Source organism: Colossoma macropomum, unplaced genomic scaffold (genome assembly GCF_904425465.1).
Source record: "Colossoma macropomum unplaced genomic scaffold, Colossoma_macropomum, whole genome shotgun sequence".
Taxonomy (NCBI): Eukaryota; Metazoa; Chordata; class Actinopteri; order Characiformes; family Serrasalmidae; genus Colossoma; species Colossoma macropomum.
Window position 1 is genome coordinate 380519 of NW_023494828.1, and position 23440 is coordinate 403958.

At 39.6% G+C, this 23440-nt stretch overlaps 2 protein-coding genes across 4 annotated transcripts in view; one reads left to right on the forward strand and one right to left on the reverse strand.

Moving 5' to 3' along the window:
• The window catches only part of sh3bp1 (SH3-domain binding protein 1), a 35520-nt gene that overhangs the window by 4518 nt on the left and 7562 nt on the right, over nucleotides 1–23440 (forward strand). Inside the window, exons 6-14 of the mRNA XM_036560464.1 lie at nucleotides 52–128; nucleotides 461–548; nucleotides 662–730; nucleotides 806–896; nucleotides 2494–2630; nucleotides 12623–12734; nucleotides 13063–13144; nucleotides 13243–13323; nucleotides 14188–14301. Coding sequence (XP_036416357.1) covers nucleotides 52–128; nucleotides 461–548; nucleotides 662–730; nucleotides 806–896; nucleotides 2494–2630; nucleotides 12623–12734; nucleotides 13063–13144; nucleotides 13243–13323; nucleotides 14188–14301 — 851 coding nt within the window. The remainder of the gene's footprint in view (nucleotides 1–51; nucleotides 129–460; nucleotides 549–661; nucleotides 731–805; nucleotides 897–2493; nucleotides 2631–12622; nucleotides 12735–13062; nucleotides 13145–13242; nucleotides 13324–14187; nucleotides 14302–23440) is intronic.
• The window catches only part of cdc42ep1a (CDC42 effector protein (Rho GTPase binding) 1a), a 47458-nt gene continuing 26645 nt past the window's right edge, over nucleotides 2628–23440 (reverse strand). The window contains exons 1-3 of one of the 3 annotated variants that reach the window (XR_005006213.1): nucleotides 4285–6239; nucleotides 3889–4155; nucleotides 3141–3788 (exon numbers count right to left, since the gene is read on the reverse strand). The gene's annotated coding sequence lies outside the window, so the exon portion shown is untranslated. Of the gene's footprint in view, nucleotides 4156–4284; nucleotides 6240–23440 lie in introns of those variants that run through there. The other 2 variants (XR_005006210.1, XR_005006211.1) reach the window with 2 other exon arrangements.

Consider the following 23440-nt stretch of genomic DNA (forward strand, 5'->3'; position numbering starts at 1 on the left):
ATATTTCACCGTTTTCCAGCCTCTAATTACATTAACTTCCTCTCTAATCAGGAAGACCTTCCTGAGATTTTGAGAAACAAGAAGCAGTTTGCTAAACTCACAACAGACTGGCACAATGCACGCACCAGGTAGATTTTCCTTTATGACATCATCAATAGATCAGTTCTCATGTTGTCTGATAGTGCTGTAAAATTCTGAGCTCACAATAATTTGACTAAATTACTCTTTACAAAATCATTCAGTGCGTAATGAAATTTCAAATTTTGCTGTTTCACTTCAATTCACTTCAAATGAGTACATATAATATTGAAAATGCTCTTAATCAAATACACTTGTACATTTCTAGCTAAGTGCCCATTAATCACCACCTTCAGGTGTCTGTGCCTAGCTCATCACCTTTTTTGGGCAGGAATGTCTTCACATGAGTCTTAGTTTCCCTCTATTTTTCTACTTTTTTGAGATCCCAAGCTAGTACGGGTCCTCAGGCCAAGCAGGATGGACTGAGGGAGGAAGTGGAGGAGGCCTGGAGGAGACTAGAGTCAATCAAGGTTAAATATCTTAATTTCAGTCTGTCATAGTATGCGCTTTCCTTGCATGATTATACATTTTGATAACACTGTGCTTGAACTAACAACATTGATAAATTACCATTAATTTATAGGATCAGTATTCAGCAGATCTCTACCATTTCGCCACTAAAGAGGATGAGTATGCTAACTACTTCATTCGTGTAAGTACTTTACATTTTGAGTATGGGTGGAAAAATGTGAAATGCACAAGAAGTTTCACTGTGATTTCTTTTTAGCTCTTAGAACTCCAGGCCGAACACCACAGAGTCTCCTATGAATTCTTAGAAAAAAACATCACTGAGCTCAAGGAAAGTCATAGTCAATCAGGTAAGGAAAAATTAAGTAGCAAAAATGTAGGTGATCAGCTAAGATGTTTTGGTGCCCCAATTTTTCGCCTTTTTTTGCACTGGAGCTACATGGCTAACGTAACATATAGCTTCAAGACTAGCATTGTTCTTATAGCAATGACCATAGCAAAGACTAGCAATGTTCTTATTACATATAGGCAGTTACAGTCATATGCAAAGTTTGGACTGCTCATCATCGAATTAGAATATTTTCTAAGGAAAAATGTGTCCCAACTGTCTACAGAGAACATATTTCCACACATTTTAATACAGTATTACTGCTTGTTTGCTGAATTTAAACTATTAGAAAAATATATAAAAACATACAATTTGGCCTGTGTAAAAGTTATGGCACATTTTATTTTTTATTATTTTTCAGTATGTTAAAGCTACATTATGTATGGGGATTTGGAGAGTTGTCTATTGGAAGTGTGCAATTGCACGCAACATATGAAAGAACATTTTGTAACATCAGTTGTACTTTTGTAGACTCTACAGGGTTCAGGCTTTACAGGCTGACTCGTAGCAGCACATGGACACCACATTTTTGCATGTTTTTATTCTCCTGATTCAGTAATGCTACTTTAATTTTTAACAAACAACTTTCATAATGCAGCTTTACACTAAAAAGAAATAAATAAAAAATAAGTAGAAAATATATCGAAACTTATTTTGACTTAGAAAATCAACAAAGCATGTAATTTGACCAGGGGTCTTTAAACATTCGCATACGCCTATATATATATATATATACACACACAATTATTGAGCACTTTATTAGGTACACCTACCCTGTATCTACACTTAATGTTCATTTTATCAGCTCCACTTACCATGTAGGTGCACATTCTAGTTCTACAGTTATATACTGTAGTCCATCTGTTTCTCTACATACTTTGTTAGCCCCCTTTTACACTGTTCTTCAATGGTCAGGACCCCCAGAGGACCACCACAGAGCAGGTATTATTTGGGTGGTGGATCATTGTCAGCACTGCAGTGACACTGTTTTGGTGGCATGTTAGTGTGTTGCGCTGGTACTTGCTGCTGGAGTTTTTAAACACTGCATCCTCTCACTGTCCACTCTATTAGACACTACTGCCTAGTTGGTGCACCTTGTAGATATAAAGTCAAAGATAATAGCTCGTCGGTTGCTGCACAGTTTGTGTTGGTCATCAATTTTTAATTGGTGGGCTATTCTCAATTCAGCAGTGACACTGAGGTGTTTAAAAACTCCAGCAGCACCACTGTCTGATTCACGCTTACCACCACAACACACACCAACATGCTGCCACCAGTGTCACTGCAGTGATGAAAATGATCCATCACCCAAATAATACCTGCTCTGTGGTGGTCCTGGCCAATAATGAAGGTGGGATAGCATATTAGGGAAATAAACAGATGGACTACAGTTTGTAACTACATGCACCTATATGGTAAGTGGAGCTAATAAAATGGACAATGAGTGTAGAAACAAGGTAGTATACCTAATAAAGAGCTCAGTGAGTGTAAAGTACATTAGGGACATATTTATGACCCAATTTTTTTTATTGTATTTGTGTGTGTGTGTTTGAACACAGAGCCCCAGGTGGGTGTTTCCGCAGGACAAGTGTATGGAGAGTCTCTGCTCTCTCACCTGAAGAGCTCTGGCCGAGACATTGCTCTGCCCATTCAGGAGTGTGTTAACATGCTGCTACATACAGGACTTAGAGAAGAGGTACAGCACTGGCATATCACACATCAAACAGCAGTGGCAGGTCCTGCCCACTTCACTTGTATTTGTTGGTTGTGTTGATGTGACTACTAATGGTTTTAAGTGGTCTTAATGTCCTCTGGTATGTTGTTAGGAATAGGCAGATCGCAGCCGCACCTTACCACATACACTAGTGCTGTCTGATACATGAACAAGTTGTTCTTTTGAACTGGTTCTTTTCAATTAATCAGTTGAATCGTTTCAAAAGCCCAGCCAAATCCACCTTTTCTACAGCTTCTGTGCAACTATTTACATCTGTGTTATAGGCTGAATAATTCTAATAAATTCTAACAATCTGTCCTCCTTTCACATTGTACAAATCACAATGCAAAATATCACATACTAGGAACTACACTTCATGGCCAAAAGTATATGGACACCTGGAGGGCTGGGATAACTACTGAAAAATTAGTAGCTAACTAATTTTTTAGCTACTTTCCCAAAATTTGTAGCTAGCTACAATTTAGCTACTTTTCCAGAAAAAGTAGTGGCTGCTTTTTAGCTACTTTTTGAAAAGTAGTGCACTGTCAGAATGTTTGTGTATCTCCACATAAATAAAAAATGTGACACAATAGCTAAAACATACCGAAATCAAATGAAAAGTTAACTAAAATCAAATAAAACAATTGAAGTGGTTAGAGATTAAAAGTTTAAAATGTTCATGTGACACTGGTGAGGGATGCGTGACAGTACCCCCCCACCACCAAAGAGTCTGGGATGGCCTCGGGACAAGGCCGGCTAGGACGACAACCACGCCCACCACCGGAGACTCGAACAGGGGCAGGTCCAGAGCTTCTGAGGTGCTTGACCGACAGGCTTCGTCCACGACGACCCTGCAGACGGACAGGAAGTGAACTAAGGAGCACTTTCCGTGGGCAACCCCTAGGGCGAGGATCAGGCTTGTCAGAGTGTCGACTGTGGAAATCTGCGATGAGACCAGTGTCCAAGATGTCTCGTGCTAACACTGCTCCTCCGGGCTGTATCCCTCCCAGTCCGCCAAGTACTGGAGGTTACCTCCTTGTCTCCGGGAGTCCAGCAGCCTGCAGACAGCGTAGATTGGTGCCCCGTTTATCTCCTCCAGGGGAGGCGGTGTGACATCTGGCGTGGCCTCATCCAAAGGTCCTGTAACGACAGGTTTCAGGAGAGAAACATGAAATGAGCGAGAGACTCTGAAATGAGGGGGTAAATCTAATCTATAAGTTACTTCATTTATTCTCAACACCTTAAAAAGGTCCAATATATTTGGGGTGTAATTTCCTACTTCCCTCTGGGACTCTGAAGTCTTTGGTAGAAAACCACACTTGGTCTCCAGGTTGAAACACAGGGTTTTCACTCCTGCGATGATCTGCTTGTTCCTTGTTTCTCCGTAAAATGGTCTCAATGTGTTGGTGAGTCTCCTCCCAGACTTTCTCACTCCTTTGCATCCATGCATCGACTGCGGGAACATCTGTGGAGGAACCTGTCCAAGGTGCTAAAGGTGGCTGGTACCCTAGAATACATTGGAAAGGAGTTAGCCTCATTGCTGAACTGGTTAAAGAGTTCTGTGCTATGTCAGCCCATGGTAAGTAACGTGACCAGTCTGAAGGGTTGTTATGACAGAACAGTCTTAAGAATTTACCCAATTCTTGATTGGTTCTTTCACATTGTCCATTAGACTGTGGGTGATAGCCTGATGTTAGGCTTATGGAAACGCCAATGTGCATTCCAAACTTGAGGTGAACTGGGGCCCTTGATCAGATACAGTGTCCTCTGGTATGCCAAAAAGATGGAAAACGTGCATAAACAAAGCCTCTGCCGCCTGAAAAGCACTGGGAATTGAGCTAAAAGGGACGAAACGAACACCCCGGGAGAAACTGTCAACGATTGTCAGGATAGTGGTATAACCTTGGGATTCTGGTAGTCAACTGCTATATGGGACCAAGGTCTCTCAGGGACAGGTAAGGGGGCAATTTTACCTGCAGGTAACGTTTTGGGGGTCTTACATTGTGAACATGTTGAACAGGATGCGACGAAGGTATGTATATCTTTATGCATAGATTCCCACCAGTATCGATTGGACAGTAGCTGACGTGTACGCATCTCCCCGGGGTGACCAGAGGTGAGTGAGCCCAGGTGTTTAGTTGCGTACAAAACTGGTCTGGGACATAAGTCTTCTCTGGGGAGCACTGGGTTGGTATAGTGACATTAGTTAATGCCTTTGCTATTTCCTCATCTATTTCCCAACGTATAGCAGGAATAGAAACCTCAGGGGGTAAAATGCATTCAGGCTCGAATTGGTTGGAAACAAGATTCTCGTTCTGGTATGATCTAGATAGAGCATTTGCTTTGGTGTTCCTAGAACCTGGACGATAGGTGGTACTGAATTTAAAACGGGAGAAGAACAGAGACCACCTAGCTTGGCGGGCATTTAATCTTAGCATTGCGGAGATATTCTAGGTTCTTGTGATCAGTAATGACTACAAAGGGGTAATTAGTTCCTTCTAGCCAGTGACACCACTCCCAGAGGACTAAACCCGTACATCTGGAAACCACGCTCTCCACCAAGAACTTTTTCCTTTCTTAGTCCTTGAAAATTCTGAATTTGATCTAATTTTAGGACTCCCTTGGCTTGAGAAGCGTAACCTTGGAGGATTTTAGAAAGTAACTCCCCACTAACCTTTCCTTCATAAGGATGGTCGAAGACCTATGCTCCTTAATAAACTGGGAGTAAGTGAGGCCATGTATGTGAGACCAGCTGGCCGTGGCCCACTCTAACGGTCTATCAGCCAAACGAGACACAATAAAGGCGATTTTAGCTTTATCAGAACTTACTGGGGAGTTCTCAAAAAACATCGCACTGGAGTAAAAAAAACCACGACACTTATCAGGATCCCCTTCAAATTTACCGGGCTTACTCACGCGGGAATACAGCGTGAAGTGCTTCCGCTTGATCAGAAGGGCCGGGGGTGTTTACTTCTGTTTCAGCAACGCTCATGCTCTGAAGCTGATGCGCGAGCCCTTTAACACTCGCTACGAGTTGTGCTGGTTGACCTTGCTGTTCAGACTGTTGCTGTGCTAGCGACTCTAGCGAATGTGTAACTCCCGACAACACTTGATGTCTTCCCAGTAACTGTCCTTGTTCCGCCAAAGCCTTTTGTAAAGCCTCTGGGTCCGCCGTCTGCATGATAGGCTAAGTATTCTGTAACAGCACAGAATGAGTCAGACGCTCGAGGTAAAAATGATCAAGAGAGGCTTTACTGAGGGAATCAGCTTCGTAGTTAAAAAGCAGGCGTGGGTTAAAACCAGAAAATACAACCAGATCAAAAACATAACTATCGGCAGAACAACCCGAAGGGCGAGGCAAAAGGGCAAATTCCAGAAGACAGCCCAAAAGGTCAAAAAACGGTGAGAGAAAAAAAGCCGGCAATCCAAAGGGTTAGGCAAAAGACAGAGTCGAGAAAAACAGGCAAAACGGTCATAAACAGAAAAGCAGATATACAATAGAACGCTCAGTCGGTCGAAAACGATACAATACTTCGCAACATTTCTATGCTAAAACCCGGGCTTATAAACTAAACTAAAGATATCACATGACCTATGAAACAGGTCAATCAAATTAGTATTCGGGAGAGTGAGAGCGCTGAGTGGAGCGTGAAGGCAGTTCAGAGGTCGCAGGAGTCATGTGATTTCCCTGAGGATTGTGGGAGATGGAGTCCGAGTGAGAGTCAGAGCCTGAAGGATGCGTGAACACTAGCGAGCGAAGTTTTAGAGATTTCTGTAGTGAATTCCAGCTTGCTGGTGCAGTGTAGCTAAAAGCAGATTTTCAACGTTCAGTAAAAGTTCTTGCCACATGAAGGGTGATCCAATCACTGGAACAAAAGAATACAGACCACCATTGAGCTTCATGCTGTACAATGCTGTGCAAACCTCACCCTCATAAACTGACCCTCCTAATGCTGCTGTTGCTGCTAAATCTAATTAACCATTGCTCCACCTTTTTTCCCCGTTTTGTATTCTAATATTTTATACTAATGCTGTTTGCCATCTGGTGTCGACCAGAGGAGGATGGCTTCCCCTTTTGAGTCTTGGTTCCTCTGAAGCTTTCTTCCCCTTGCTCTTAGGGAGTTTTCCTTGCCACTGTCGCCATTGACTTGCTCATGGGGGCTTGGACCCGGATTTTTCTGTAAAGCTGCTTTGTGACAACACCTGGTTTATATAACACAAGGTGCTATATAAATAAACTTTGACTTGACTTGACTTGAGATTTTAAATAATACTGGTCCAAGGATCAAACCTTGAGGGACCCCCTTATTTACTCGGAGTAGTTCTGATTTACTTTGTCCCGGGACCACACATCGCTGTTTATCGGAGAGATCATTACTAATCCAGTTGGTAGCTCTGTGGTCAAAACCAATATTTTGTAGACTTTTAAAAGTAGGGAATGATCAACTGTATCAAGGGCTTTAGACAGAAAATGACTACACAATGTTTTCTTCTACTGATGGCACTGAAAAGATCATCTAAGAAGAGAGTAGCCCCCTTTTGTGGCTACAACAGCCTCCTCTCTTCTGGGAAGGCTTTCCACAAGGTTTTGGAGTGTGTCTGTGGGTTATTTATGGCCTTTCAGTCAAGTTTGTTAGATTGGGTACTGATGTTGGATGATTCCTCCTAGTCCCTACTCCTCATCCCAAAGGTGTTCAGTGGTTCAATGGGATTGAGGTCAGGGCTCTTTTCAGGCCACTGGAAGTCTTCTACACCCAACTCATCAAACCACGTTTTTATGGACCTTGCTTTGTGCACAGGGGCACAGTGAAGCTGGAATAGGAAAAAGCCTTCACCAAACTGCTGGTCTGAAGTCAGAAGTATATAATTGTCTAAAATATTTTGTGTTATAGCATTAACAATACCCTTCACTGGAACTAAGGGGCCAAGCCCAAACCCTGAAAAACAACCCCAGACCATAATCCATCCTCCACCAAACATTACTGTTGGTACTATGCTTTCCAGTAGGAAAATTCTTGTGACATCCACAGAACCCAGTTTCATCCATCAGACTGCCAGATAGTGAAGTTTGATTCATCATCACTCGCTCTGTTCTTGTGGTGATGTTGCTTCCAGATGAAGTTTGGAACTTTGTAGTAAGTAATACAACATAGGATAGGCCATTTTTACAGGCTACATGCTTCAGCATCCAATGCCACACTGCTCTATGAGTTTGCACACACAGGGCGGATTAACACACAAGCCCTCACAGGGATTGGGGCCCACTGATTGGCCAGAAAAAATGTTTTTTTTTGTTTTTTGTTTTTTTTTTGGAAGAAAAAAGTTGAGTGCCCATTAGCCTATTACAATGTTCAGTACTGGTTAGTTTGGAAAGGTTCTTAGGTCAGTTTTACCTGTTGGCAGGTTTTACAGCACTGTTCATTTGCTTCTGCCAGTGTGTTGCGCTTACAGGGTTAGCCGCAGCTAGCTCAGATACTAGGCTTGATGCAAACTACACTATTTGCTATCATGAAAAGCCAGGTCCCGCCACTGAATACAATGAAGAACATGATACCAGGGCAGATCCTTCTGAAATACCACTTCTGAAATTGCCACAACCCCAACTGCTGCTGTGGTGCTAAGGTTAACAGAAAATGCAGAAGAGTGAAGCAAGAGACATTGACAGGGCAGCAGCTCCCCCTTCTTATAGCTTGGACCCAGCATGCTGGACTTAAATTGATGAACAGATGCAGGCATACTGGGCAAAAATGGGCCCAGAATCATGTCAGAACAAAGATGCGAATGTTGCACAATGAGACAATGTGACAATGTTGGCCTCTTTTCCACTGCAGGGCTAAACACAACTTCGCCTCTTCAGAGCTGAGTCATTATCATCTAAACTTGTGTCAGTAAAGCTTTTGTTTACTGTTCTGTATTGAGCAGAGCTGGCAGCATGCTAGCTAACTAATGCTTACCAGTTACTCTCTCCTGGTTATCAGCACTGTTTAATATTTAGAAATTGGTGTTAGATTGAAGCTTTGACGTTTACTGGATGGCAGGTTTAAAATCGTGCACTGCTTTCATTTATTTGCTGTCTGTGTGAACAAACAGAACTTATTTTTTTGTTTTGAAGTTTGAAATAACACAGCAGGATGCGGTAGCACAATACCAGCATAAACATAGAACCAATCAGCGAAAAGCTACGTCGTTACGTTATGCCACCAAACGGTTCTGTGGCCCCAAGTACAGTTAGCCCTTCTTTTTCGGCACAGTTAGCTAACCGTACTCGGGGCCACAGAACCGTTTGGTGGCATAACGTAATGACATAGTAGGAGAGAGTAACTGGTAAGCATTAGTTAGCTAGCATGCTGCCAGCTCTGCTCAATACAGAACAGTAAACAAAAGCTTTACTGACACAAGTTTAGACGATACTGACTCAGCTCTGAAGAGGCAAAGTTGAGGGGCTGATGTTAGAGGGAAAGAAAGCTAAACCTGTTCTCTGGTGTCTGGAGCTGAAGCCTGCAAGCCAAGCTAATGCTATCCGGCTCTTCCCTCCCAGTTAACGTAGCATAGCTATAGAGATACAGACACCCCAGTGCAGGTTCGATTCGACTAACAGGTGCTCTACTATCACAAGTATAGATTATAAAAACTTACAACAGTGAGAGTAAAGTTAACTGATTGATGGTGGAGTGACAGAAATCCGAAGTTGAACCTGTTTTCTATGATAAAAAAAAAAAACCTGTTTAGAGGATAAAGACTTCTTTCTGAGAGCACAAATTCGAATGACTGGTGTTGAAGTGACAGAAAGATAAAAAATAGAATTGTTCTATAGTACTTTGACCTGAAACCCACCGCAGTACAGACTGTTTTGGTAACAGATGCTCAAATAACAGAGGATAGAGGATAAAAAAGATGAGAGCACGCCGAAAGCAGAGAACTTGTAGAGAAGAGAATTACCACTCTGTAATGTCTTTTGTGTTGCTCAAACGGTAGAGGGCACTCCTGAGCAAGACCAAAATGAATGGATTAAGATGGAGCATTTGAACAAGATCATAGTTTGTAAATGCTTAAACATTTTTAAGATAAAGGAATACATTCATTTCTTGAACACAGAACAGCAGAAAACATTTTAACACTGCCGTTCTATTTTTGAGCGCTTTTGAACTCAGTTTAAAAAATCATGTATGTTCATGACGTCAGTGAGTGCGAATCAGTAACAGTAATGCTGGTGTCCTGCTGCCCAAAACCCTTTTGCTGTAGCAACATACAGGTAAGTTTTCTTTGCCTTTTTAGTGAAATACATCCTTCTACTTTCTAAAATTAAAATCTGGGCTAGTGATTAGAAACTATTTAAACTTTTTGTTTTTAGCCATTTAGCTCCATTCACCCCAATTCATTGAGGACTCGCTCGCAGGCACCCTCTGGTGTTTTGCAGTCCTGTTTTTTGACATAACAGCTCCTCTAAACTGGCTCTGGCTGAGAGACTGGAGTTGGAGTGACAGACAGATAAAACTGTTTTGTGGTGGGTGGTGTGTGCATGGCTATTAGCCCGTTCACAGTTAGCCACTTGTTTGTGTAGTTTTCTTGGGTATTTCCTGGTTCTGATTTAGCGGTCCAACAGATGGAAAAAAAGAAAACATGCAAATGGTGAATACATGTCAAGAGTTGTTTCTTTCTTGTACTGTTTATGACTTTGTCAGTGACCAACACGAGTGCTGAACTGGCGCTGGTGAATAATAAACTGATGTCATCAATGGGTCAAAGTAGACTGAATCACCTGGCTCTGATGTTAAAAGAGAATGATTTTACCAGACTAATTACTTCTCTGTAAGAAAAACAAGAAAGAAAAAATCTAAAGGTAGGCAGTTTTTTCTTTCTTGTGCAGTAAGAGGTTTTTGTGTATCTGTCATAACTTGCGGCAGTTTGACCATTTGTGTTATTGAGTAATGTTCTCACTCGAGGTGGATCTGAACTGAGACGTTATTCAGTCTAGCATATGCAGTAGGATAATTTTCTCTTGTCTGTCTGGTAGTGAATGGATACAATGTTTGTGTGTTTGGGGCACGTACAAAGTGTAGCCTAGGGGCCCCTGACCACCTTAATTGTCTGATCTGCGTGCATTACAGCAGATCTAACAGAACAGAAATTTCATGAAATGCTTTGTGGCGAAGATGGTGAACTAATTCTACCACCAATATTTTTCTATAAGAGACTGAATGGCTAAGTGCTTGATTTTATTGACCTGTTAGCAATGAAACACCTGAACTCAGTAATTATGAGATATACTTTTGACAATATAGCGCATCTCTCTGAATTTGCTTATAGTTTCTGTCTATGGTCTGTAGCCTGTAGCTTCCTGGTATGTGTGCTTTGTATATGCTAGGGACTTTCTGCTAGAGAGATTCTGAGACTTAGAACTGAAGACTCATTGAACCCAAAGAAAAAAAGTTATTGTGCCGAACGTCCTCAATTCTTGAATATGTTTGACTCAATATAACACACTCACTCAGTTGAACCGGTTAGAAAAGTTGGTTTCTGCCACATTCAGCGGGAAATTAGCCAAAAACTCAAAAGAGCCTATCCTAAAGAACACTGCAGCCTTATGAAGGCAATCAGGCTTTTTGATTTTATTTACACTGAGGGGTAGAGTCAATAAAATTATTTATTCAAAGGTTACATTTATTTGCATTGTACTTTATTTCATTAACCATTGTACATGTGCAGTAAGTTGGCACTTACACAAAATGTATTTAAATAAACAAGATATCAAATCATCAAACTGTATTTTCACAGTTTATTATTGCCTTCAACACTTACTTTTGCCATATTAAAAGTTAATTTGATTATATTTAAAATCAAAATGATATACAAAGTGAAATACAAATTCATTTCAAAAGTTATTCCAAACAGTAAAGTGCATTAGACTTTAAAGTATTTTGGCTGTTTTTATACATTTTCAAATGTATTTGATAGATGCGTTTACATACACATAATATTTCTGCGACTGTATGTCTGCCTGTCTGCCCTGCGATGGACTGGTGACCTGTCTAGGGTGTATCCTGCCTTCTGCCCTATGACCGCTGGGATAGACTCCAGTACCCCTGGTGACCCAGAAGGATAAGCAGCTTAGAAAATGTGTGTGTGTGTGTGTGTGTGTCATATTTCTGCATATATTTTAAAATAAATGTATTTTAAAATATATGTGGCATATATATGGCAATTTATTCTGAACTACATTTTAGTGTTTGGAATGTATTTCAGCATGGATTGCAATGTGTTTGTCATGACATACATTATATGTCCATATATTTTTTTCCACATAGGTCCTGTTTTTTGTCTGATTCTTTGGATGTCAGTGGCACCTTAGGGAACACCTTTTTTGTGAGGGCACAGCTATAACTCGGTGGTTTTAAGACTGGGAGGATGGGAGGGTTAATGTGGAGGTAGAATATTGACTAGAAATTGGATAACCAAAAGGGTGGTCTCTGACTTATGCAGAGTACTGTATGTTGTACCTGTTGTATGCTTTAATGATTTGATATATTGAGTTGGTCCGCTTCACAGCAACTCCCCCCACTCCAGCCACATAAATGAATGTGTTGGATTGGACATTTGATCAATTTAAACAGATAATTAAAAAAGGTCCATTTAAGTGAATTGAACTTACCATCATTAGCTTTGATCAGAGGTATTCAACTCCAGGTCCATAATTTAGTCTTTTTATATGTGCAGATCAACATCACATAGATAGTCTCAAAGAAGAATAGAGTTATGTTACAATACTGAAACAAAACTAGCAGGACTCATTTGTGATGCTTCCGGTCCACTCTAGCTTTATATTTTTAGCCACACTAGCACTGGCTGACTGACCACAAGATATGCACGCTTGTACTCACCCGCACATGCACATGCATAGCTCAGTACCCAAACCCTCAAAATAGATTCTTTTTACATTTCATGACCTGTTGTTAACACTGCATGGCTCCCTCCAGGGTTTGTTCAGACTGGCAGCAGCTGCCTCGGTGGTGAAGAAGCTGAAGAGCAGCTTGGACTCAGGGACAGTGGATCACACTGAGTTCAACGCAGACCCACATGCAGTAGCAGGTCCAGTATTAAATAAACTGTATCACACATGTACACACAGCTTGCCTTCTTTTGAAGTTATTTCTCAATTAAGTAAGAAAAATACCTGCAAAGTTGTTAGTACAAAAACATCAAAACATCAATCTGTAGCTGTTCATATCAATTCATATCAATTAAAAAAATCATATCAATTTTGAAATCTAGAACTGATTATAATTGATTATGAAAATATTCTGTGAAAAATGACTGTTTTGGTCGAAGCAAAAATGTTCAGGCATTTTGAAAAGTAAAAAAAAAGCTTGACCTATTGTTTTTATTTTCTGTCAACTGTTTGTGAATGCCTTTGTAGGCGCTCTGAAGTCTTACCTGAGAGAACTACCAGAACCTCTCATGACGTCTGAACTGTATAATGATTGGTTCAGAGCAGCTGGGTAAGGGCCTTTCTGGTGAGAATTAATTTGAACAATGCATTTAATTCTTAAGAGTGAAATAAGTTGATAATTCTGTGTCCCTAACTTTGACTTCTAAGAGAGAAAGAATTAGACAGCAAATTGGAGCAGTTGCGGGAAGTATTGAAAAAACTCCCCCCAGAAAACTACAACAATCTCCGGTATGTTTTGCTGTATCTCTCATCTGCTGAATTCCATCAAAATTATTAGTGACAGTTTGGCCAAACATTAAATTCACACATTTTTCCCTTTGTAAGCTTACATCTCATCAGAAAACTATATCACACACTTATCTCAAACGTGTTTTATTGTTAAAACCACATTGGGCAAAAATGGATTTTTGATACTAAGCAGTATGGAAAACTACAAAGTGTGCTTTTTTTTGTTAGCTGGCTAATTCCTTTGGTCTAGTGCAGAAAAAAGCCAGAGAACTAATGCTACTGCTAGGGAGCCAAATATCTTTTGTCAGTCATATAACTGTATTCTTTGTCTTCAAATTACAATGGAGAGCATGGGTTTCTTGAATGACAGAAATAATTTGTCAGATGAGAACAAGCTAAAAGGTAAAGTTAGCAAGTTGGATAAAGAGTAACTGTATTCTGAATACTGCCTTTTTTTCAAAGTGTAACATGGACTGAACATGAACTGATACTTACATTCTATATACTAGTATTCTGTTACATTCCAACTCTGTATTACTGAGTATTTTTCCATACTGAAAAAATACAAAAAAGTATGTTGTATAGCAAAAAACAGTGTGAATTTTGTTCAAACTCATCCTTTTTCATTTGAGAGTTCTTAACAACTTGACACAGTTTAAAGCAAGTGTATGAAGATTTACATCTGCAGTTTGCACGATGCCAAAATGGTGGCTGGATATATCCGTTACTTGTTAGCTGCATTAGCCTTGGATTGCCAGTATAACGCTAGAGAAGCAAACTTATGTTTGTTGATTACATTTGGAGTAAAGGGAAAAATGGGTAAATTTGTTTTTGGGACTCTTAACCTCTCCCTTCCTGCTTTAGATACCTTGTACAGTTTCTGGCATGTTTGTCAGAACAGCAGGCTGTAAACAGGATGACTCCAAGTAATATTGCCATAGTGCTCGGACCTAATCTACTGTGGCCTCGTACTGAGGGGTGAGTATAACACACACGCGCACGCGCACACGCACACACACACACATTACAGGTTTTCTTTTGTAAGCATTAATAATTCAACTTAAGATACTTTTTTGGCATATCAGTTGAGTCATGATCCATGAGTTTAACTCTTTATACCTGAATTTACTCAGTAGAAGTAACATCAGTTATAATGTTAGCCATAATAATGATAATTCTAACAATAATAATAATAAATATAGCCGCGAGCGGCAATGAGCGGGTTCAAGCATGCAACAGCAGTACAGGCCCTACTGCAGGTTTAGCCAATTAGGCCTAAAAAGGCCTCAAGGTTTTGGTTTAGCCCATTAGGCCTAAAAAGGCCTCAAGCTTTTCGTTTAGCCCATTAGGCCTAAAAAGGCCTCAAGCTATGGGTCTTATTCATAGGCAGAGTGAACAGAACTGATAGGAAGTCAGCTCATCAAAAGGCCTTCAGTTGCCATAAACAAGAAGCAGTGGTGTTTTAAACACATTATAGGTTTGCATTCATATGTACTGATCTACACTGCTTTGTAGAACATCCAAGAAGTTGCACTTGCACAGTGGAATGATTCTATATTTAAGCCATTGATTTGATGTAGGCCATAATGAAGCCCAATGCACTCATAAGAGGTCCTAAGGGTGTAGAGGAGCTCAGTGAAAGTGGGTCAGAATTGGTGAAAAGGCCACAATATGGTATGATTCTTGATCAGGGACCATATCCAAAGATGTTTACCAAGTTTTGGTCAGATTGACCTTTTGACCTTTGTATAATAAGCCTTCGTATAATGTAGTCTTCAAATGAATAAGCCAAAATACCAGACAAACAGTATAATTTGTGACAGAACATGCACTTAGAAAGTTGTTTAGGTGATTGATCTGAGTCGTATGGCACCATTTGTTTATCTGTCGACCATGTAATAACATTGTAATAGCATTTTTATTGATTTTTCAGTGCGCCCCCTAAAGGCCAATCTGGACCAAACTGGGCAAACACAATTATAGTCCAAATATGTAAAAGTCCTTAAAGTTTGGACATGATCTGACCAATGACTGTTGAGTTATAGCTTATCAAGCTAACAATGCCATGGTCGCAGTAATTAATTGATTGATCCACACGACCCTGAGTAGAAAAGTCAAAATGTTTTTGATAATTATTTACCTACACATGCCAAAGAATTTTTCCAGACCAAGTTCAAAAAGATTGGATCAAAATCCAGGGACTAGTTCGAAAAGTAGGCTTTTTAAACAGTTACCGATTACAAAAAAACTATGCAGTTTTGTAATAAATATGCATTGGCAAAATTGTTTGGAATAACATATTTAATGTGATACACAAGGACTTTCAAGTAAACTTGTAATAAAAGAGTAATAATATGTAATAATATGTTAATTTTTATGAATAGCGCCCCCCAGTGGCCAAATCTTTTGAAACTTGGTTGACTGTTAGAAAGTGGCTAAATGTAGAGATCATTTAAGTTTCATGGTGATTGGTCAATGTTAAGCCTGTCAAAAGCCTGCTAAATGCTGATTGGCCGATGGCAACCATATACTTCAATGAATCAAATTGTCCTTATGGATTCACTTATAGTCTGGCCAACAGATGGTATCTGCAAAGTTTCAGCTAGATCGGATGTACGGATGCTGAGAAACAGCCATGTAGCATTAACTCCGCCCCATAATTACATATGCGCACAAAAATCGAATGGCTACCTCAGAATGGGGTATTAACATGGCCTGTAAAGTTTGAATTTTTTTGGCTGAAGGATTCTTGAGTTACAGATTTCTCAATTAATTCTGAATTATTTTGAATTTATCCAGAAGGGTTCATTTGTATATGGCAGCCATGTTGTTTAGAAAAGTCAAAATGTTTTTGATAATTATTGACCTTCAGGCTCTTCTGAATTTTTTGACACCAACTACATGGGGATCGGGCAAAAATTGTAGGACTAGTTCGCAAAAGTAGGTTTCGCATATTATGCAAATTAGCTCAAAATCTAAGTGGGCGGAGCTAAATGGTCCCAATGGCAAAGTTGTTTGGTTGGACCCAAGGAACCAGGAAAAAATATGTCTTGTCTAGGAAAAATCTTTTTTTAGGAGTTATAGGCCAAAACGCGTTGACCTGCGCAATAGCGCCCCCTCTCTAGGACTTACGGTTTGGGCTGTGCGTTCCGTTTCAGGGCAGAAAAATAATAATAATAAATATAGCCGCAAGCGGCAATGAGCGGGTTCAAGCACGCAACAGCAGTACGGGCCCTCCTGCAGGTTTAGCCCATTAGGCCTAAAAAGGCCTCAAGCTTCTGGTTTAGGCCATTAGGCCTAAAAAGGCCTCAAGGTTTTGGTTTCGCCCATTAGGCCTAAAAAGGCCTCAAGCTTTTATTATATTAAGCCTAGAAAAGCCTCAAGCCTTTGTATAGTAAGTCTTTGTATAGTGAAATCTTTGAATGAATAATCCAAAATAAAAGACAAGCAGTACAATTTTTGACATAACATGTAATTAGAAAGTTGTTCATCTTAGTGGACTGAGTCACATGACACCATTTGTTTATATGTGGGCCTTGTAATAACATTGTAATAGCATTTTTATTGATTTTTCAGTGTTTTTGAGTGCTGAAGCACCCCCAAAGGCCAATCTGGACCAAACTTGGTGTGCTCCATTAGAATCTCAATTTGTATAAATCCTCAAAGTTTGAACATGATCTGATCAATGACTGGTGAGTTATAGCTAACCAAGCTAACAATGCCACATATGCAGGAATTTGGTGATTAATCCACATGACCCTGAGAAGAAAAGTCAAAATGTTTTTGATAATTATTTACATGGAGATGCCACAGAATTGTTCTAGACAAACTTTGACAAAATTGGATCAAAATCCAGAGACTAGTTCGAAAAGTAGGGTTTTGAAACATTTATCTATTACAAAAAAACGATACAGATTTTTAATAAACATGTAGTGGCAAAATTGTTTGTCACATGGTAATACAATAGGCTGTAGGTGAAGATTGTAATAATATTGTAATAACATGTAATAATATGAAATTTTTTGAAATAGCGCCCCCCAGTGGTCAAATCTTTTGAAACTCGACTGGTTGTTAGAAAGTGGCTAGATATAGACACCAGTCAAGTTTCGTCATGATTGGTCAATGGTAAGCCTGTCAAATGGCCTGCTGAATGCTTATTGGCCGATGGCGACCACAAATTTCAATGTATCCAAATGTCCTTATAGTCGCACTTGTAATCTGCCCCCATGATGCTGCCTGCAAAGTTTGAGCTTGATAGGTTGTACGGCTGCAGAGAAAATGCCCTGTTTTTGTTGCTCCGCCCCCTAATTACTTATGCGCACAAAAATCGAATGGCTACCTCAGAATGGGCTACTGACATGGCCTGTGAAGTTTGAAATTTTTTGGCTGAAGAATTCTTGAGTTACAGATTTTTCAATTAATTCTGAATTACTTTGAATTTATCCAGAGGGGTTCATTTGCATATGGCAGCCATGTTGTATGGAAAACTTAAAATGTTTTTGATAATTATTGACCAGGACACTCTTCTGAATTTTTTGACACCAAATGGATGAGGATTGGGAAAAAATTGTAGGACTAGTTCGCAAAAGTAGGTTTTGCAAATTTTGCAGTATTGCCAAAAATCAAAGTGGGCGGAGCTAAATAATCAAAATAGCCAAAAGGTTTATTTGGACCCATAGAACCAGGAAAAAAATATGGCTTGTCTGGCAAAAATCTGGTTTAGGAGATATAGACCCTGACGCATTGGCCTTCGCTGTAGCGCCCCCTTGTGGCCGACAGGGCTGATTTCTTGCGCCTGAGTAGCGGGAGGGACTACTACCTATTGACCAAGTTTGGTGTCTCTAGGACTTACGGTTTGGGCTGTGCGTTCCGTTTCAGGGCAGAAAAATAATAATAAATATAGCCGCGAGCGGCAATGAGCGGGTTCAAGCACGCAACAGCAGCATGGGCCCTTCTGCAGGTTTAGCCCATTAGGCCTAAAAAGGCCTCAAGGTTTTGGTTTCGCCCATTAGGCCTAAAAAGGCCTCAAGCTTTTATTATATTAGGCCTAGAAAAGCCTCAAGCCTTTGTATAGTAAGTCTTTGTATAGTGAAATCTTTGAATGAATAATCCAAAATAAAAGACAAGCAGTGCAATTTTTGACATAACATGTAATTAGAAAGTTGTTCATCTTAGTGGACTGAGTCACATGGCACCATTTGTTTATATGTGGGCCTTGTAATAACATTGTAATAGCATTTTTATTGATTTTTCAGTGTTTTTGAGTGCTGAAGCACCCCCAAAGGCCAATCTGGACCAAACTTGGCATGCTCCATTAGAATCTCAATTTGTATAAATACTCAAAGTTTGAACATGATCTGATCAATGACTGATGAGTTATAGCTAATCAAGCTAACAATGCCACATATGCAGGAATTTGGTGATTAATCCACATGACCCTGAGAAGAAAAGTCAAAATGTTTTTGATAATTATTTACATGGAGATGCCACAGAATTGTTCTAGACAAACTTTGACAAAATTGGATCAAAATCAGAGACTAGTTCGAAAAGTAGGGTTTTGAAACATTTATCTATTACAAAAAAACGATACAGATTTTTAATGAACATGTATTGGCAAAATTGTTTGTCACATGGTAGTACAATAGGTTCTAGGTGAAAATTGTAATAATATTGTAATAACATGTAATAATATGAAATTTTTTGAAATAGCGCCCCCCAGTGGTCAAATCTTTTGAACCTCGACTGGTTGTTAGAAAGTGGCTAGATATAGACACCAGTCAAGTTTCGTCATGATTGGTCAATGGTAAGCCTGTCAAATGGCCTGCTGAATGCTTATTGGCCGATGGCGACCACAAATTTCAATGTATCCAAATGTCCTTATAGTCGCACTTGTAATCTGCCCCCATGATGCTGCCTGCAAAGTTTGAGCTTGATAGGTTGTACGGCTGCAGAGAAAATGCCCTGTTTTTGTTGCTCCGCCCCCTAATTACTTATGCGCACAAAAATCGAATGGCTACCTCAGAATGGGCTACTGACATGGCCTGTGAAGTTTGAAATTTTTTGACTGAAGGATTCTTGAGTTAGAGATTTTTCAATTAATTCTGAATTATTTTGAATTTATCCAGAAGGGTTCATTTGCATATGGCAGCCATGCTGTATGGAAAACTTAAAATGTTTTTGATAATTATTGACCTTGAGGCTCTTCTGAATTTTTTTACACCAAATGGATGAGGATTGGGCAAAAATTGGAGGACTAGTTCGCAAAAGTAGGTTTCGCACATTTTGCAGTATTGCGAAAAATCTAAGTGGGCGGAGCTAAATAATCAAAATAGCCAAAAGGTTTATTTGGACCCATAGGATCAGGAACAAAATATGGCTTGTCTGGCAAAAATCTAGTTTAGGAGATATAGACCCAAACGCGTTGGCCTTCGCTGTAGCGCCCCCTTGTGGTCGACTGGGCTGATTTCTTGCGCCTGAGTAGCAGGAGGGACTACTACGTATTGACCAAGTTTGGTGTCTCTAGGACTTACGGTTTGGGCTGTGCATTCCGTTTCAGGGCAGAAAAATAATAATAATAATAAATATAGCCGCGAGCGGCAATGAGCGGGTTCAAGCACGCAACAGCAGTACGGGCCCTTCTGCAGGTTTAGCCCATTAGGCCTAAAAAGGCCTCAAGCTTCTGGTTTAGGCCATTAGGCCTAAAAAGGCCTCAAGCTTTTGGTTTCGCCCATTAGCCCTAAAAAGGCCTCAAGCCTTCTATTATATTAGGCTTAAACAGGCTTCAAGCCTTTGTATAGTAAATCTTTGTATAGTGAAATCTTTGAAAGAATAAGCCAAAATAAAAGACAAGCAGTGCAATTTTTGACATAACATGTAATTAGAAAGTTGTTCATCTTAGTGGACTGAGTCACATGACACCATTTGTTTATATGTGGGCCTTGTAATAACATTGTAATAGCATTTTAATAGATTTTTCAGTGTTTTTGAGTGCTAAGGCACACCCAAAGGCCAATCTGGACCAAACTTGGCATACTCTATTTGAATCTCAATATGTATAAATCCTCAAAGCTTGGACATGATCTGACCAATGACTGGTGAGTTATAGCTAATCGAGCTAACAATGCCACGTATGCAGGAAATAATTGATTGATCCACATGACCCTGAGTAGAAAAGTGAAAATGTTTTTGATAATTATTTACGTAGAGAGGCCAAAGAATTGTTCTAGACCAATTTTGAAAAGATTGGATCAAAATCCAGAGACTAGTTCAAAAAGTAGGGTTTTGAAACATTTATCTCTTACAAAAAAAGGATACAGATTTTTAATAAACATGTATAGGCAAAATTGTTTGTCACATGGTAGTACAATAGGTTCTAGGTGAAGATTGTAATAATATTGTAATAACATGTAATAATGTTTAATTTTTTGAAATAGCGCCCCCCAGTGGTCAAATCTTTTGAAACTCGACTGGTTGTTAGAAAGTGGCTAGATATAGACACCAGTCAAGTTTCGTCATGATTGGTCAATGGTAAGCCTGTCAAATGGCCTGCTGAATGCTTATTGGCCGATGGCGACCACAAATTTCAATGTATCCAAATGTCCTTATAGTCGCACTTGTAGACTGGCGAGAGGATGCTGGATGCCAAGTTTCAGCTTGATCGGATGTTCAGAGGCAGAGAAAATGCCCTGTTTTTGTTGCTCCGCCCCCTAATTACTTATGCGCACAAAAATCGAATGGCTACCTCAGAATGGGCTACTGACATGGCCTGTCAAGTTTGAAATTTTTTGGCTGAAGGATTCTTGAGTTACAGATTTTTCAATTAATTCTGAATTATTTTGAATTTATCCAGAGGGGTTCATTTGCATATGGCAGCCATGTTGTATGGAAAACGTAAAATGTTTTTGATAATTATTGACCACGATACTCTTCTGAATTTTTTTACACCAAATAAATGAGGATTGGTCAAAAATTGGAGGACTAGTTTGCAAAAGTAGGTTTTGCACATTTTGCAGTATTGCAAAAAATCAAAGTGGGCGGAGCTAAATAATCAAAATAGCCAAAAGGTTTATTTGGACACATAGAACCAGGAAAAAAATATGGCTTGTCTGGCAAAAATCTGGTTTAGGAGATATAGACCCTAACGCGTTGGCCTTCGCTGTAGCGCCCCCTTGTGGCCGACAGGGCTGATTTCTTGCGCCTGAGTAGCGGGAGGGACTACTACCTATTGACCAAGTTTGGTGTCTCTAGGACTTACGGTTTGGGCTGTGCGTTCCGTTTCAGGGCAGAAAAATAATAATAATAATAGTAAGAAAAATTCTCACAATTCCAATAGGGTTCAATGCATTGCATGCTTGAACCCTAATAAGAAAAATTCTCACAATTCCAATACGGTTCAATGCATTGCATGCTTGAACCCTAATAATAAGAAGAAAAATTCTCACAATTCCAATAGGGTTCAATGCATTGCATCCTTGAACCCTAATAAGAAAAATTCTCACAATTCCAATAGGGTTCAATGCATTGCATGCTTGAACCCTAATAATAATAAGAAAAATCTTGACAATTTCAATAGGGTTCAATGCATTGCATGCTTGAACCCTAATAAGAAAAATCTTGACAATTTCAATAGGGTTCAATGCATTGCATGCTTGAACCCTAATAAGAAAAATTCTCACAATTCCAATAGGGTTCAATGCATTGCATGCTTGAACCCTAATAATAAGAAAAATTCTCACAATTCCAATAGGGTTCAATGCATTGCATGCTTGAACCCTAATAAGAAAAATCCGCACAATTCCAATAGGGTTCAATGCATTGCATGCTTGAACCCTAATAATAAGAAGAAAAATCCGCACAATTCCAATAGGGTTCTACGCACTTCGTGCTTGAACCCTAATAAGAAAAATCCACACAATTCCAATAGGGTTCTATGCACTTTGTGCTTGAACCCTAATAATAATAAGAAAAATCCGCACAATTCCAATAGGGTTCTACGCACTTCGTGCTTGAACCCTAATAATAATAATAAGAAAAACTCTAACAAAAACAATAGGGTCCTACACACTTGCGTGCTTGGACCCTAAAAATCTTGACAATTCCAATAGGGTTCAATGCATTGCATGCTTGAACCCTAATAAGAAAAATCCTCACAATTCCAATAGGGTTCTACGCACTTCGTGCTTGAACCCTAATAAGAAAAATTCTCACAATTCCAATAGGGTTCAATGCATTGCATGCTTGAACCCTAAAAATCTTGACAATTCCAATAGGGTTCAATGCATTGCATGCTTGAACCCTAATAAGAAAAATCCGCACAATTCCAATAGGGTTCTACGCACTTCGTGCTTGAACCCTAATAATAAGAAAAATCTGCACAATTCCAATAGGGTTCTACGCACTTCGTGCTTGAACCCTAATAATAATAATAAGAAAAATTCTCACAATTCCAATAGGGTTCAATGCATTGCATGCTTGAACCCTAAAAATCTTGACAATTCCAATAGGGTTCAATGCATTGCATGCTTGAACCCTAAATATAGCCGCAAGCGGCAATTAGCGGGTCCAAGCACACATAAGCACAAGAAGCTCTCATGCACTTTGAGCCAAATTGAGCCTAATCAGGCCTCATGGAGTTTGGGCCAAATAGGCATAGAGGCTGAAATGAGTTTATCAAAAGGCCTTCATTTGTCATGAAGCATTTGACTTTCAACATATGTTTACATTTCTATGAACTGATCTACACAGGTTTGTAGAACATGCAAAGGATTATCAACATAGATGTCAAAAATACATGAGTAATGGTAAAATATTTGTCATAGTTCTGTTTGCAAGGGGTTTTGTTTCTTCATGTTTAAGGCTTTGATAATCAGGCCATAATGAGACCCAGTGCACTCATAAGGGGCCCTTTGGCATAGAGGAGCTCACTGAAAGTGTTTTAGAATTGGTCAAAAGGTCTCCACATGTTATAATACTTGATCAGGGAACTTGATCAAAGCCGTTCACTGAGTTATGTTCAGATTGACCTTTTGACCTTAGTATAATAAGCTGTAATTTTTAAAGGAATAATTCAAAATACTAGACAAGAAGTGAAATATTTGACATAACATGTAATTACAAA